At 46.9% G+C, this 15,817-nt stretch overlaps 1 protein-coding gene across 3 annotated transcripts in view; it reads right to left on the bottom strand.

The window, feature by feature from the left end:
• LOC124787689 (acyl-protein thioesterase 1) overlaps positions 1 to 15,817 on the bottom strand; it is a 148,831-nt gene that overhangs the window by 87,066 nt on the left and 45,948 nt on the right. For all 3 annotated transcript variants that reach the window (XR_007015991.1, XR_007015990.1, XM_047254516.1), the window contains exon 3: positions 4,384 to 4,449. Coding sequence is in view for 1 of the 3 variants with exons in the window: in XM_047254516.1 (XP_047110472.1) it covers positions 4,384 to 4,449 (66 nt within the window). In the remaining 2 variants the exon portion in view is untranslated. The remainder of the gene's footprint in view (positions 1 to 4,383; positions 4,450 to 15,817) is intronic.

The following is a 15,817-nucleotide window of genomic DNA, read 5'->3' as shown; positions in this document are numbered from 1 at the left end:
GGGGTTGGGAGCAGGGGTTGTGTAAGGATAAACTAGTATATAGTGTAGGTTCGGTGGACAGCGGAATACCACTGTCGGAGAGTTCGGAAGGATAGTGGGCAGAACATTTTTCATTTCAGGGCACGACGAGAGGTAGTCAAAACCCTGGCAGAGAATGTAATTCAGTTGCTCTCGTCTTGGGTGGTATTGTGTTATGAGGGGAGTGCTCTCCTGTGGCAGGACGGTGGGATTTTGGGAGGTGGTGGGAAACTGGAAAGATATGGCACAGGAATTTGCTTTTATACGAGGTTGGGACGATAACAGTCTGTGGAGGCTTCAGTGAGACCATCAGTGTATTTCGAGAGGGACCGGACATCACTGCAGATGCAAGGTGGCTTCTTGCTGGGGGAGAAGTTGTTGAGGTTCCAGAGGAATGCGGGTAGGGTGTTGTCAACCTTGATCCAGATCACAAAGATGTCAGCAATGAATCTGAACCAGATAAGGGGTTTCGGATTCTGGGTTTTTAGGAAGGATTCCTCTAGACTGCCTATGATTAGGTTGCCATAGGATGGTGCCCATAGCCGTAACCTGGATTTGTACATAGGTAATGTCTTCAAAGGAGAAGTAATTCTGGGTGAGGATATAGTTGGTGATGGTGACTAGGAAGGAAGTTTCGATTTGGAAACTGTCGCACAGTGGGACTAACAGTAAGGTCATGGGCTTTAGGAATGTTAGTGTAAAGGGGGGTGGGAAGGAGGCATCAATAGTGATGAGCAGGACACCGTGTGGTAAGGGGACAGGAACTGTGGAGAGTCGGTGCAGGAAATTGTTGGTATCTTTTAAATAGGAGGGTAGGTTCCGGTTAATGGGTTGAAGGTGTTAGTCTGTGAGAGAAGAGATTCTCTCAGTGGGGGCACAGTAACCAGCCACAATAGGGTGTCCTGGGTGGTGAGGTTTATGGACTTTAGGAAGCATGTAGAAGGTGGAAGTGGAGGGAGTGGTAGGGGTGAGTAGAGATATGGGCTCTGGCGATAGATTCTGGGATGGGCCTATGGATTTGAGTAGTGACTGGAGATGCTGCTTGATTTCTGGAATGGGGTCAATGTGGCATGGTTTGTAGATGGAAGTATCTGACAGCTGACGGAGTCCTTCTGCCACGTAATCCTTGCAGTTCAAAACAACAATGGTGGTGCCTTTGTCTGCAGGTAGGATTATAAGATCAGGATCTGTTTTTAGATGGTGGACTGCGGTTCTTTCTGTGGATGTTAGGTTAGTTTGCATGTTGAGGGATTTGGGGAATGATGGTGAGGCAAGGTTCAAGGTTAAGAAATTCTGGAAAGTAACAGGGGGCGATTTGGGAGCAGTGGAAGTGGATTATGCTTGGATGGAGGAGTGAACTGAGTTAGGTAGGGTTCAGTATTGGTCTTTGGTTGAGTCTGGTAGGATTGGTGGTGAAAGTGTTTCCACTGTAGCAATGGGCAGTAGGGCAGAAGGTCTTTAACAAGTCCTGCACGACTTAATTTGGGAGTGGGGCAACAGGTGAGGCCTTTGGAAAGGACTGATATTTCTGTGGGACTAAGACTTCTGGATGAAAAGTTGATGGTTGTGTTATGGGTCTGTTTAGATTCTGGATTCCGTGTGGTGGTGGGAGTGCGATTTGGAGGATGGCGTAAGTGTAGAAGGACTGCGAGGCACTGTTTGTCAGGTATGAGGGGATGCAGGGGAGGTTTAGAGGTTGGTATACAGGTGGTGGACTGTGGTACTCCAAGGTGGGAGTAGGATGTGAGCAGGATGGAGAGAGCCTTTTGAGGTGGCATTGTGCATGTTGCTGAAGTTCCTGCAGGGCAAGAGTTTCAGTGTGTGTTATCGGTTCCAGAAATTTGAGACTGCACAGCAATTTTGTGGATGGAGAGAAGGTACGGCAAGGAGGTTTGGGCTTGGTTGGTATGGTTTTGCAGGACTATGTTGGTGAGGGGCCAAGATCTGACAGAATATGAATAGGTGGAGGTCATTGTGGAAGAAGGGGTCGCAGCTAGAGATGGGTAATTTGATGGTAAGGCCATTTGGGGGGGATTCTGTGAGCGAAGCAACAACGCAGGAACAGTATGTGGGACACCCTACATTCTCATAACCCTCCTGGCCTCAACGTTCATTAGTCACTGTCTTCAACCATCCGGCCCCTTCCTTGTTCCCATTCCAGCACTACACAGCTGTCATTCCACCATAACACGCAGTCTTTTTACTTCTCTCCTTTTCTACTAGTTCCCCCCCCCCCCCACCTGCCCTCCATCTAACCTGCAGCACACTCAATTGTCCGCCACCCCCACCATACTATTCCTCGCCCTCCCTGCCCCAGCCTCCTCCCTACCCCTACCCAGTCACCACGCCCTTCATGCGGTGATGCTGCTGCCTGCGGTGTGGTTTCAGTTGCCTGACACTGCAGAGTGTGTGTGTGTGTGTGTGTGTGTGTGTGTGTGTGTGTGTGTGTGTGTGTGTGTGTGTGTGTGTGCGTGCGCACATCTATTGTTGATGAAGACCTTAATGGCCGAAAGCTATATTTGTGACAGTCTTTTTGTTGTACCTATCTGTGACTCAGCAAATCCGTTATATGGTGGGTAGCAACTTTCGTTTTCATAATATTATTACATTCCATCCTGGATTTTCCATTGTTTGATGGTAATTTTATATTTGCTATTGTACTAATATAGGTATTATATTTAGACTATTAAAATAAATGTTTTTGGCTGTAACATAAGGGAAAAAAATATTTCTTAATTCTTGCCAATGTGTTTCTGAACAATGATATAAGTGTACCAGCTAGTTGGCCCATGATACAACACAATATGTTTGCAGTTATCCGATTACTTACTTTAAATATTTTTTAGTAAGATGTTTGTATGGGAATTCCACAGTAAAATGTATTTCTACTAATTTAATCTGTATTTTAATCACTGAAAATTAATAATATGTGATTCATCATTAGTTAAAAGAATGCTGATATACTCTTTTTCAAGAAGGAAATGCTAGGAAAAATACAAAATAAAATTATACACTGATGAACCAGAACATTATGACTACTGACCTATCAATATAAACCTGTCCAGGTGCTAGTGTTACCTGGCGAGGAATGACTGTTAGACGCAAGCACAGTGCATGTTGTATCAGTCAGTGTGCTATCCGTGTGTAGAAAGGAGAAGGTGTGCAATCTGAGTATGGCTGAAGGCAAATTGTGATGGCCTGGAGGCTCTGAATAAGCATTTCAGAAACTACACAACTTGTCAGGTGTTTGAGGAGTGCTATGGTGAGAGTTTTTCAACATGTGGCGAAGCCAAGGAGAAACAACATCCCTATGTCGTGGAGTTGGGTGGCCACGCCTCATTACAGTTGTCGCATGTTGTTGGCTGGGCAGACTGGTAAAACAGAACAGGCAGTGAACTGTGGCGGAACTAACATCAGACTGTAATGCTGGGCAGCGAAAAAGTGTCTGATCACACAGTGCACCGAACTCTTCTAACAATGGGCCTCCACAGTCGACGACCCATGCATGCCAACGTTAATACAATGACATCGACATCTACAACTGAAATAGGCATGTGAGCATTGGCACTGGATGGTGGCACAGTGGCAGAGTGTTGCATGGTCTAATGAATACAGATACCTTCTTCAATACCGATGGGACGGTGTGAATCCATCGTCTTCCAGGGGAACAGCTCCTTGATGCCTGTACAGTGGGACGGAGACAAACTGGCAGCAGCTCCAGTTTGCTGTGGGAACATTCACGTTGGCATCCACAGGTACAGTGGAGCTCATGCAAGGCACCTTGACATCCAAGGAGTAGCATACATTGATTGCAGACCACGTACACCCCTTATGACGATCATGCTTCCCGACGGCAATGGCATTTTTCAACAAAATAATGTGCCACGTAATAAGGCCACGAGTGTGATGGAGTGGTTCGAGGAACATACTGGCACATTCCAGTTATGTTCTGTCTCCCCAATTTGACATATCTGAACCTGATCGAACATATCTGGGATGAGATTGAAGGTGGCATCAGAGCTCATTCCCCTGGAATTCACAGGACTAGGTGGTGTGTGTGTGTGTGTGTGTGTGTGTGTGTGTGTGTGTGTGTGTGTGTGTGTGTGTGTGCGTGCGCAGGTGTGGTGCCAACTCCCTCCAGCAACCTCCCAAGACCTCACTGCTTCCTTGCCATGTCACGTCGCCACTTGTTGTCTGTGCCAAAGGTGGACATACTGGCTGTTGGGTGGGTGGTCATAATGTTCTGGTTTATCAATGTATATATTTCAGCAGTGTACTGCTAATTCTTTTCCAAATATGGCTATAAAATATTATTCGGTTTGGAGCAGACTACAAATTTAATGTGCCTCAATTCTTCAAACTTACGCCGTTGGGCAAATTACTTTGACATGAGGTGACCTTATCGCTCCCATTCCAGTTGCCCATCCATGCCTGAAACAGATAAGAATCACCTTTAGCACTCTAATGTCCCTCAAAAGGTAAGCTATGTTAACAAGACTTTTTGTATCAAATCTCTTAATAAATACAGTAAGTGAAGAAAATTCACTGAAAAATCAATTTTGCTTCAGATATAAAAGAAAGATAGCACTGTAGATTTTTTAAAAAATAATGTATTAGCTTCTGTAATTTGATGATTTGTCATCTAAAACTAAGTTTTTCAAGACTCTATCAGGATTTATTTGCCTGATTTTTAAGATGTTAATTACATACGGAACATCAGTAACACTAACTGACACCATTCAACATAATGTTACAGGGGAAAAAGAGTTTGTGCCAAGATTTTAGCGCATTTCCTCTTTGAAGAACAGCAACTTTGATGAAATACTACTTCTTTTTCATTTGATGGAAAGGAACTGTAACATTTCAATGAATTACCATGGAAACTCTCCAGACTTTCCATGCATAAATTAAATGCAAAACCAGTGTTTATTAAAATTACTATAGTCACGGAAGAACTGACAGCAGGACTAAACAAGGGCATTAAAAACAAATTTAGAATAATTCATTCTACAAGAGCTACGACGAAAAAAGTGTACATGAAGCTTTGAGGACTGGAACAACGTACAGAGAAAATGTCTGGAAATATACAACTGAAATGAAAAGTGAATGAAGAAATGAACAATTTAAGGTTAATTGTTTTATTTTCTTAGCAAGCTGCATCAACAATCTTTTGAAATATTAATATTTTCAGCAACAGAATGGCAGAAGTCTTATATGTAACAATTCTGAAACATAACATCACAGACTAATAAAAGTTAATGGTTTAATTAATTAACTATGTGAAGCCTTCTATGTGGGAATGACCAGCAACAAATTGTCCATTCGTATGAACGGACACAGGCAGACAGTGTTTGTTGGTAATGAGGATCACCCTGTGGCTAAACATGTCTTGGTGCATGGCCAGCACATCTTGCCACAGTGTTACACCCTCCGGGTTATCTGGATACTTCCCACTAACACCAACCTATCAGAACTCCGGAGATGGGAACTTGCCCTTCAATATATCCTCTCTTCCCATTACCCACCAGGCCTCAACCTCCGCTAATTTCAAGTAGCTGCCGCTCATACCTCACCTGTCATATATACATAAAAACAAAGATGATGTAACTTACCAAACGAAAGCGTTGGTATGTTGATAGACACACAAACAAACACAAACACACACGCAAAATTCAAGCTTTCACAACACACTGTTGCTTCATCAGGAAAGAGGGAAGGAGAGGGAAAGACGAAAGGATGTGGGTTTTAAGGGAGAGGGTAAGGAGTCGTTCCAATCCCGGAAGCGGAAAGACTTACCTTAGGGGGGAAAAAAGGACAGGTATACACTCGCGCGCGCACACACACACATATCCATCCGCACATATACAGACACAAGCAGACATATGTAAAGGCAAAGAATTTGGGCAGAGATGTCAGTCGAGGTGGAAGTACAGAGGCAAAGATGTTGTCGAATGACAGGTGAGGTATGAGTGGCGGCAACTTGAAATTAGCGGAGGTTGAGGCCTGGTGGGTAACAGGAAGAGAGGATATATTGAAGGGCAAGTTCCCATCTCCGGAGTTCTGATAGGTTGGTGTTGGTGGGAAGTATCCAGATAACCCGGACGGTGTAACACTGTGCCAAGATGTGCTGGCCGTGCACCAAGACATGTTTAGCCACAAGGTGATCCTCATTACCAACAAACACTGTATGCCTGTGTCCATTCATGCGAATGGACAGTTTGTTGCTGGTCATTCCCACATAGAAAGCTTCACAGTGTAGGCAGGTCAGTTGGTAAATCATGTGGGTGCTGTCACACGTGGCTCTGCCTTTGATTCTGTACACCTTTTAGATTGGAATAGGTGGTGGTGGGAGGGTGCATGGGACAGGTTTTACACTGGGGGCGGTTACAAGGGTAGGTTTTTTTTTTTGTTTTGGTTTTAGGGCAAAAAACTGCTATGGTCATTAGCGCCCGGTCCGTGACTTAGGAAACAGAAAAAAACGAAAATGGAAACCAGCAGCAATGGGAACGAAACTCAAAAAATTGGAGAAACTAAATGCAGAAGGAAGGCTTAAACATCCACTACAGAAAGGGGTTGGTTGTCCCCAAAAAAAGCTTCAAATGACTGACGTCATTTCACTGGCACTAATAAACTCAAGAACGCGATCGGCCGAGTGCGTGTCACCTGCTAAAATTGACGATATATCAGGTGACAGCTGTACACGGGCGCGTAACGGAGTAAAATAGGGGCACTCAATTAAAAGGTGTCTTACTGTCCACAGCTGAGAGTAGTGGGGACAGAGTGGGGGAGGATCGCCGCTTAAAAGATGTCGATGGCTAAAAAGACAGTGCCCTATCCGGAGTCTAGTCAAAATTACCTCCTCCCGACGACGCATTCGGGAGGAAGAGGTCCAAGCACAAGGAAGAGCTTTTATGGGGAAGTGTCGACCAATGTGCGTGCCATAAAAGAACAACATGACAACATAAAACGCTCCGTAGATCGGCGAAGGGAATCGATTGAATAGCTGGCTGAAGAAGAGAGACTGCAGCCTTGGCCGCTATATCGGCCGCCTCATTTCCACAGATACCAACGTGTCCCAGGAGCCAGAGGAACGCCACCGAGACGCCCCCCAGGTGGAGCAAGCGCAGACAGTCCTGAATCCGGTGGACCAGAGGGTGGACAGCGTAAAGAGCTTGGAGACTGAGGAGAGAGCTGAGAGAATCTGAACAGATAACATACTGTATCCGCTGATGGCGGCGGATGTAGTGGACAGCCTGGAGAACAGCTGAAGCTCCGCAGTATAAACCGAACACTGGTCGGGAAGCCGAAATTGATTTGGGGTGTTGCCAACAATATAGGCACTCCCTACACCTAACGATGTTTTTGAGCCATCAGTGTAAATAAATGTGGCTTCCTTCATTTGTGCACATAGAGCAGAAAATGCCCGATGATAAACAAGTGAAGGGGTACCATCCTTGGGAAACTGACAAAGGTCACGGAGCAGGCAGATCCGGGGATGGAGCCAAAGCGGTGCTGTACCCCAAGTTGTCAAGAAGGTTTTAGGAAAGCGGAAGGAAAGAGAATGGAGCAGTTGACGGAAGCGGACTCCCAGTGGTAGTAGGGAGGAGGGGCAGCCTGCATACCCTACATCAAAGGAGGTGTCGAAAAAAATGTCATGGGCTGGATTAGCAGGCATGGAAGACAGATGGCTAGCATAACGACTCAGAAGGACTGCTCGCCGATTGGACAGCAGAGGTTCAGCAGTCTCAGCGTAAAGGCTTTTCACAGGGCTGGTGTAAAAAGCTCCAGACACTAAACGTAATCCACGGTGGTGGATAGAGTCGAGACGCCGAAGAATAGACGGCCGAGCAGAGGAGTAGACTATGCTTCCATAGTCCAATTTCGAGTGCACTAAGGCGCGATGGAGGCGGAGAAGGACCACTCGGTCCGCTCCCCAGGAGGTACCATTCAGGACACGGAGGGTGTTGAGGGATCGCAGACAGCGAGCCGAAAGATAGGAAACGTGGGAGGACCAGCACAGTTTTCTGTTAAACATAAGACCCAAGAATTTAGCGAAGTCCGAAAACGGAAGGTTGACAGGTCCTAGATGTAAGGAGGGTGGAAGAAACTCCTTACGTCGCCAAAAATTAACACAAACGGTCTTACTGGGAGAAAAACGGAAGCCGGTTTCGATGCTCCAAGAGTGGAGGCGATCGAGACATCCTTGAAGACGTCGTTCAAGAAGGCTGGTCCGTTGAGAGCTGTAGTAGATTGCAAAATTGTCCACAAAGAGGGAGCCCGAGACATCAGGAAGGAGACAATCCATAATTGGATTTATGGCAATGGCAAACAGTACAACACTCAGCACGGAGCCCTGGGGTACCCCTTTTTCTTGGGAGAAAGTACGGGAGAGAGTAGTGTTCACCCACACTCTAAATGTGCACTCTGCCATAAATTCGCGAAGAAAAAGGGGCAGCCGACCTCGAAAGCCCCAAGAGAACAGTGTGTGGAGGATGCCTGTCCTCCAACTGGTATCGTATGCTCTCTCCAGATCAAAAAATATTGCTACTGTTTGGCATTTCCGGAGAAAATTGTTCATGATATAAGTGGAGAAAGCAACAAGATGGTCAACTGCAGAACGAAGCTTTCGGAATCCGCATTGGGCAGGTGTTAAAAAACTGCGGGACTCCAGCCACCAAGCTAAACGGCAATTCACCATACGCTCCAAAACCTTACATACACTACTCGTGAGAGAAATGGGACGATAGCTAGAGGGGAGATGTTTGTCCTTTCCAGGTTTCGGAACAGGAACGACGATAGCTTCCCGCCATCGTCTGGGAAAAGTACTGTCGGTCCAAATTCGATTATAAAGGCAAAGGAGGTAACGCAGACTATGGGTTGATAAATGTAGCAACATTTGGACATGGATACCATACGGTCCCGGGGCGGAGGAGTGAGAAGAAGAGAGTGCATGTTGGAGTTCCCGCATGGAGAAAACAGTATTGTAGCTTTTGCGATTTTGAGAGGAGAAAGCAAGAGGTCGCACTTCCGCTGCACGTTTCTTCGGGAGAAACGCTGGCGGGTATTTTGAAGAGCTCGAAATCTCAGCAAAGTGCTGACCCAATGAGCTAGAAATTGCAACGGGGTCCACTAATGTATCATTCGCAATAGTGAGCCCAGTGACCGGGGAGAAACTAGGCACGCCTGATAACCGTCGAAGCCGACTCCAAACTTCCGAGGAGGGAGTGAAGGTGTTAAATGAGCTAATAAAGAATTTCCAGCTTGCCTTCTTGCTATCGCAGATGACGCGGCGGCATTGCGCACGGAACTGCTTATAGCGGATACAGTTGGCCAAAGTAGGATGGTGGCGGAAAATGCGAAGAGCATGTCGCCGCTCACGTATTGCGTCACGGCACGCCTTGTTCCACCAAGGAACTAGGGGGCGCCGGGGCAATTCAGAGGTGCGTGGTATTGAACGTTCCGCAGCTGTAAGAATAACGTCGGTAATATGTGTGACCTCATCGTCGACGCTGGGAAAGTGATGATCATCGAATGTCGCTAGAGACGAAAAAAGTGTCCAATCGGTATGGGCAAACTTCCAGCGGCCCAGGCGCGTATATGGCAGTTGAGGCTGCAGTCTAAGGACACATGGAAAGTGGTCACTCGAGTGTGTATCATCAAGGGCGAACCATTTGAAGCGCCGAGCTAGCGGAACAGTACCGACCACAAGGTCCAAATGAGAAAAATTTGTCGTGGAGGCAGACAAAAATGTAGGGATCCCAGTGTTGAGGCAAACTAGCTCCGTTTCGTGGAAGATGTCTAGCAATAGTGAGCCACGTGGACAAGGATGTGGAGATCCCCAAAGCGGGTGGTGGGCATTGAAGTCCCCAACCAGCAAATAGGAGGGTGGAAGCTGACCAAGAAGATGAAGGAGATCAGCTCGTGCCATTGGTGTGGACGATGGAATGTATACAGTACAAAGAGAAAAGGTATATCCAGAAAGGGAAAGACTGACAGCGACAGCTTGGAAGGAAGTGTTCAAGTGGATTGGGTGATAATGGACAGTATCATGGAGAAGAATCATGAATCCTCCATGGGCTGGAGTGCCTTCAACAGAGGGGAGATCAAATCGGATGGACTGAAAATGGGGGAGAACAAAGCGGTCATGGGGACGCAGCTTTGTTTCCTGAAGACAGAAGATGACCGGAGAGTAGGATCGTAAGAGGATCGACAATTCATCCCTATTGGCTCGAATGCTGCGGATATTCCAGTGGATAATGGACATAGAGTGAACAGAAAATGGAGGAATGTGACCAAGGTTGCCGTCAACTCAACGACTGCTCAGAGCTTGCGACCGACAGCATGGAATGGCATTCAGCCAAAGGCAGAAGATCCTGATCCATAGGTTGTTCAGGAGCAGCTCCTGCCACCAGAGATCGGCCGGATGATCAGCAGTGCGCCTCGGCGACACAGAAGACGGCCGAGGGCGATTTCCGCCAGGTGGTGCTGTAGATGGGACACGCCTTGGCGAAGAAGGAGGTGAACTGGGTTTCTTAGTAGCCTTCTTGGAAATATGATGTTTAGATGAAGGAGGAACCGATGGTTGTGAAGATGGGGTACATAAAAAATCTTCACGAGTATGCTCTTTTTTTGAAGTCTTGGTGTCTGACTTTTGGGCTCGAGATTTAGCAGAACCCGATGAAGGGTGAGCCATAGAGTGGGCAGGCGAAAGTGGTGGGGTTGAACGGGCGATCTTTGCGCTGGCCGATCTGACGACTGTGGCACTAAAGGTGAGACAGCAAGTCTGCGTGGCCGCCTCCTTTGTTGGCCGAGGAGAAGCAAGGACAGTGCCGTATTTTCCTGTCGGAGGCACGGTGGGCTGTCAACTGGCGAATAATTTTCAAGCAGCAAAGGTCAACACCTTTTCCTTCACTCTGATTTCCTGGATGAGTATTCGTCTTTAAAAATGGGGCAATCTCGAGAGGAAGCAGCGTGGTCACCCATACAGTTGATGCAGCAAGGGGATGGAGGTGGACAAGCACCCTTACGGGCATCCTTGCCACACGTAACACATTTGGCCGGATTGGAACAGGACTGGCTGGTGTGATTGAACCGCTGACACCGATAGCAACGTGTAGGGTTTGGGACGTAAGGGCGAACAGAAATTATCTCATAGCCTGCTTTGATCAAGAAGACAGTGCGGGTTGGAATGATGTTCGTGTCAACCCTTTTCATAACTCTATGAACAGCCATTACGCCCTGGTCAGACAGGTAGTGCTGAATTTCTTCGTCAGACAATCCATCGAGGGAGCGTGTATAAACGACTCCACGCGACGAATTTAAAGTGCGGTGCGCTTCAACCCGGACAGGGAAGGTGTGGAGCAGTGAAGTACACAGCAATTTTTGTGCCTGGAGGGCACTGACTGTTTCTAACAACAGGGTGCCATTCCGTAATCTGGAACAAGACTTTACAGGACCTGCAATTGCGTCGACACCTTTCTGAATAATGAAAGGGTTGACCGTGGAGAAGTCGTGACCTTCGTCAGACTGAGAAACAACAAGGAACTGTGGCAACGATGGAAGAACTGTCTGTGGCTGAGATTCAGTGAACTTACACTTGCGAGCAGACATAGTGGAAGGTGAGGAAACCATTGCGGAAGAATCCCCCATGATTACCAGCATCTCCTATGGCGCACTCCTCCCTTGTGGGGGCCCTCTCTGAGGGCACTCCCGCCTTAGGTGATTGTTCACACCTCAGGTCACACCTCCCGACAAACGGACGGAGGGACCAATCGGCACTTTCGGAAGGTATCAGCTCGGGTAATCACCCCTCCCTGGGCCTGGCCGTTACCAGGGGGTATGTACGTATCCTACCTGTCTACCCGGGGCGGGGAATTACGCGTTACCCCATCACCGGCTACGCACAAAAATGCGTGGATCGGCCTTCAGACACGCACAGGGAGGAAGAAAGAGAAAGGGAAAAACAAAGAAAGGGAAAGGAAAGAAGAGAGGCATCAAATGCCACAGCGGAGAAAAGGGTAAAGAGAAGAGGGAAGGAAAAGAGAAGGACAAAGGAAGGATGAAGACATACAAGCAGAGAAGGCGAAGAATGCATTACATTTACGAGCGTCCGTCTCCGTACATAGGCACAAACCATACTCCCAGAGAGCGAGAAAGGGAAGGAAAGAGCCAGAGGTGAGGGGAGGAGGGGCGAAGATAGGGGATAGGGAAGGATGCGGAAAGGGAAGGTATGCAGCCCGGAAAGGAAGGAAGGCCACATTAGCTCGGGGTCCCGTGCTCGCTACACACGTATCCACAAAAGAGTTGTGGACCCCCTGGGGGGACAACAACAACAACAACAACAACAAGGGTAGGAGCCAGAGGGTAGGGAAGGTGGTTTGGGGATTTCATAGAGATGAACCAAGAGGTTACGAAGGTTAGGTGAGCGGCGGAAAGACACTCTTGGTGGAGTGGGGAGGATTTCATGAAGGATGGATCTCATTTCAGGGCAGGATTTGAGAAAGTCGTATCCCTGCTGGAGAGCCACATTCAGAGTCCGATCCAGTCCCGGAAAGTATCCTGTCACAAGTGGGGCACTTTTGTGGTTCTTTTGTGGGAGGTTCTGGGTTTGAGGGGATGAGGAAGTGGCTCTGGTTATTTGCTTCTGTACCAGGTCGGGAGGGTAGTTGCAGGATGTGAAAGCTGTTTTCAGGTTGTTGGTGTGATGATTCAGGGATTCAGGACTGGAGCAGATTCACTTGCCATGAAGACCTAGGCTGTAGGGAAGGGACCGTTTGATATGGAATGGGTGGCAGCAGTCATAATGGAGGTACTGTTGCTTGTTGGTGGGTTTTATGTGGACGGATGTGTGAAGCTGGCCATTGGACAGATGGAGGTCAATGCCAAGGAAAGTGGCATGGGATTTGGAGTAGGGCCAGATGAATCTGATGGAACCAAAGCCAGCTTCATCCTGACTCACAACTTCTTCACTTTCGAAGGCCAGACATACCAACAATTAAGGGAAAAGCCATGGGTACCAGGATGGCCCCCTTGTACGCCATCCTATTTATGGGTCGCTTAGAGGAAGCCTTCTTGGTTAACCAGGCCTGCCAACACAAAGTATGGTACAGATTTATTGATGAAATCTTCATGATCTGGACTCACAGTGAAGAAGAACTTCAGAATTTCCTCTCCAACCTCAACTCCTTTGGTTCCATCAGATTCACCTGGTCCTACTCCAAATCCCACCAGGCCTCAACCCCCGCTAATTTCAAGTTGCCGCCACTCATACCTCACCTGTCATTCAACAACATCTTTGCCTCTGTACTTCTGCCTCGACAGACATCTCTGCCCAAACTCTTTGCCTTTACATATGTCTGCTTGTGTCTGTATATGTGCGGATGGATATGTGTGTGTGTGTGTGTGTGTGTGTGTGTGTGTGTGTGTGTGTGCGCGCGCGAGTGTATAACTGTCCTTTTTTCCCCCCTAAGGTAAGTCTTTCCGCTCCCGGGATTGGAATGACTCCTTACCCTCTCCCTTAAAACCCACATCCTTTCGTCTTTCCCTCTCCTTCCCTCTTTCCTGAAGAAGCAACTGTGTGTTGCGAAAGCTTGAATTTTGTGTGTGTGTGTGTGTGTGTGTGTGTGTGTGTGTGTGTGTGTGTGTGTTTGTTTGTGTGTCTATTAACAAACCAACGCTTTCGTTTGGTAAGTTACATCATCTTTGTTTTTAGATATATTTTTCCCCACGTGGAATGTTTCCCTCTATTATATTTATATCATTAATTTGAACCCAACAATTACGTTTGTTATTGTCACTGTTGCATTTCGAAATCTTTTCTGTCATCTTACTTTCTCTTTCTGTTTGTGCTAGTAGTTTCCCTTTGTATTCACCTTCTCCTTTTTACCGTAATCCACCATACAATTTTATATTGCCTATATATACTCAATAATATGTAACCCACTTCCAAACCATAAACTTAATTTTTTTTCCGCTTTCAACACTACTGCTGCTATAAAATCCACCGTTCCCAGTTCACAAACAGTTCCTTTCACCTATTAAACAGCCATTTTGGCTAGTTCTAACAACTTTCGCATTATTTCCATTTCCATTTTTCCCACATCACTGATCATTTTTAGTCGCTTCCCACAGGTTTTAACGTCATTATTTCTTCGTCAGACAATTGTTAGCCTCATTTTCATAATCTGCCACCACAAAACCACTCCTTTTAATACATTTACACGCAGTTTTTTCGAAATTTTCCCAAATTTCTCCACCCTTTAACGTGTTTTGGCGGCAACACAACCACCTAACCTTTGTGCACATCATTGTTTACCAACCCAATTTCACCACAGGATCAACATAGCTCAGCTTTAACCAACACTTTTTCGACTTTTTTCACATCATATCTCCAGTTGTTTTCCAGTTCACCTTTATCTCTTCCCATATATTTTTATTTTCATTTTCATTTCAGCCTCATGTTACACTTTCCACCTTCTAATACCATGTCACCCTCACAACATCCCCACAACGACCCCATTAAGTTTTATTTACATTCCCTCCGCAAACATGCCTTCGCCCTAGCCAGATTACGCTCCCATATTTTATTTACTCAGGCTTGTCTGACATTTGGCATTACCCCCAAAGGTCTCACACTTGAAGTTCCCATCTCTGGCTGCAACCCTTCTTTCCATCAGTTCCTATACCAGTTCCAAACTGAACAATCCATTGCCCTCACCCACCTAATCCTTCACCTACACATCAACTCAGCCAATGAACACACTCGTCAACTCCTATCCTTAATAAAAGTCCTCCATCTTTCCTCTCCCACATCCACACCGGCTGTTCAGTGCATCCTCCTACAGGCCAACCACAAATTAGAACAGCATGCCACCATCCACCTCAAAAAACTATCCAATCTCCTGGTTTCCCACCTCCGGAAAGGCAACTCACTCACTCTCCACAACCTTTCCAGCAAACCTCAACCTCCTCTCATTGCACACAGACCCAGTCTCTCCCATCTACTCAATCTCCCACTTCCAGCTCCACTCCCCCCTCAAAATTCTAATCAATACAATCTGGAACCACAACACCCTAATTCAGTAGTTAACCTTTCCTCCATACCTCTCTCCCAATCCGAAACCTCTGTCCTATCCAACGGCCTCACCTTCAGCCCTACTCCCAGATTCAACCAAACAGCCCTCATCAAAGATTTACTGTCCTAAACCCGTACTCTCCGCTGGAAATATCACTTTGCCACGAAGAAAAATAATCCTAATCCTACTCCTAATGATCCAACTCCCCTAGACACAATCCAAATTGAACCCTGCCTGGAACAGTTCCGTCCTCCGTCACAGTGGGACCCACCTCCTCTTCCTCAAAATCACCCTCTCCAAACCTTCCAGGAATTTCTCACTTCCAGCCTTGCCTCTCAGTCCTTCTTCAAAAACCTTAATCCTACTCCCAACATCACTACAGCTTAAGCCCAGGCTATCCGTGATCTGAAGGCTGACCGATCAATCGTCATTCTTCTGGCGGACAAGGGTTTCACGACCACGGTACTTGATCGTCGGGAGTATGTGGCTGAGGGACTGCGTCAGCTTTCACACAACACTACATACAAAGTTTGCCAAGGTAATCCCATTCCTGAAGTCCAGGCGGAGCTTCAAGGAATCCTCAGAACTTTAGGCCCCCTACAAAACCTTTCACCTGACTCCATCAACCTCCTGACCCCACTGACACCCCGCACCCCTACCTTCTACCTACTCCCTAAAATTCACAAACCCAATCATCCTGGCCGCCCCATTGTAGCTGGTTACCA

This window comes from Schistocerca piceifrons, chromosome 3 (assembly GCF_021461385.2).
Source record: "Schistocerca piceifrons isolate TAMUIC-IGC-003096 chromosome 3, iqSchPice1.1, whole genome shotgun sequence".
Classification (NCBI taxonomy): Eukaryota; Metazoa; Arthropoda; class Insecta; order Orthoptera; family Acrididae; genus Schistocerca; species Schistocerca piceifrons.
The sequence above is the reverse complement of the archived record's forward strand: the minus strand, read 5'-3'. Positions and strand labels throughout refer to the sequence as shown.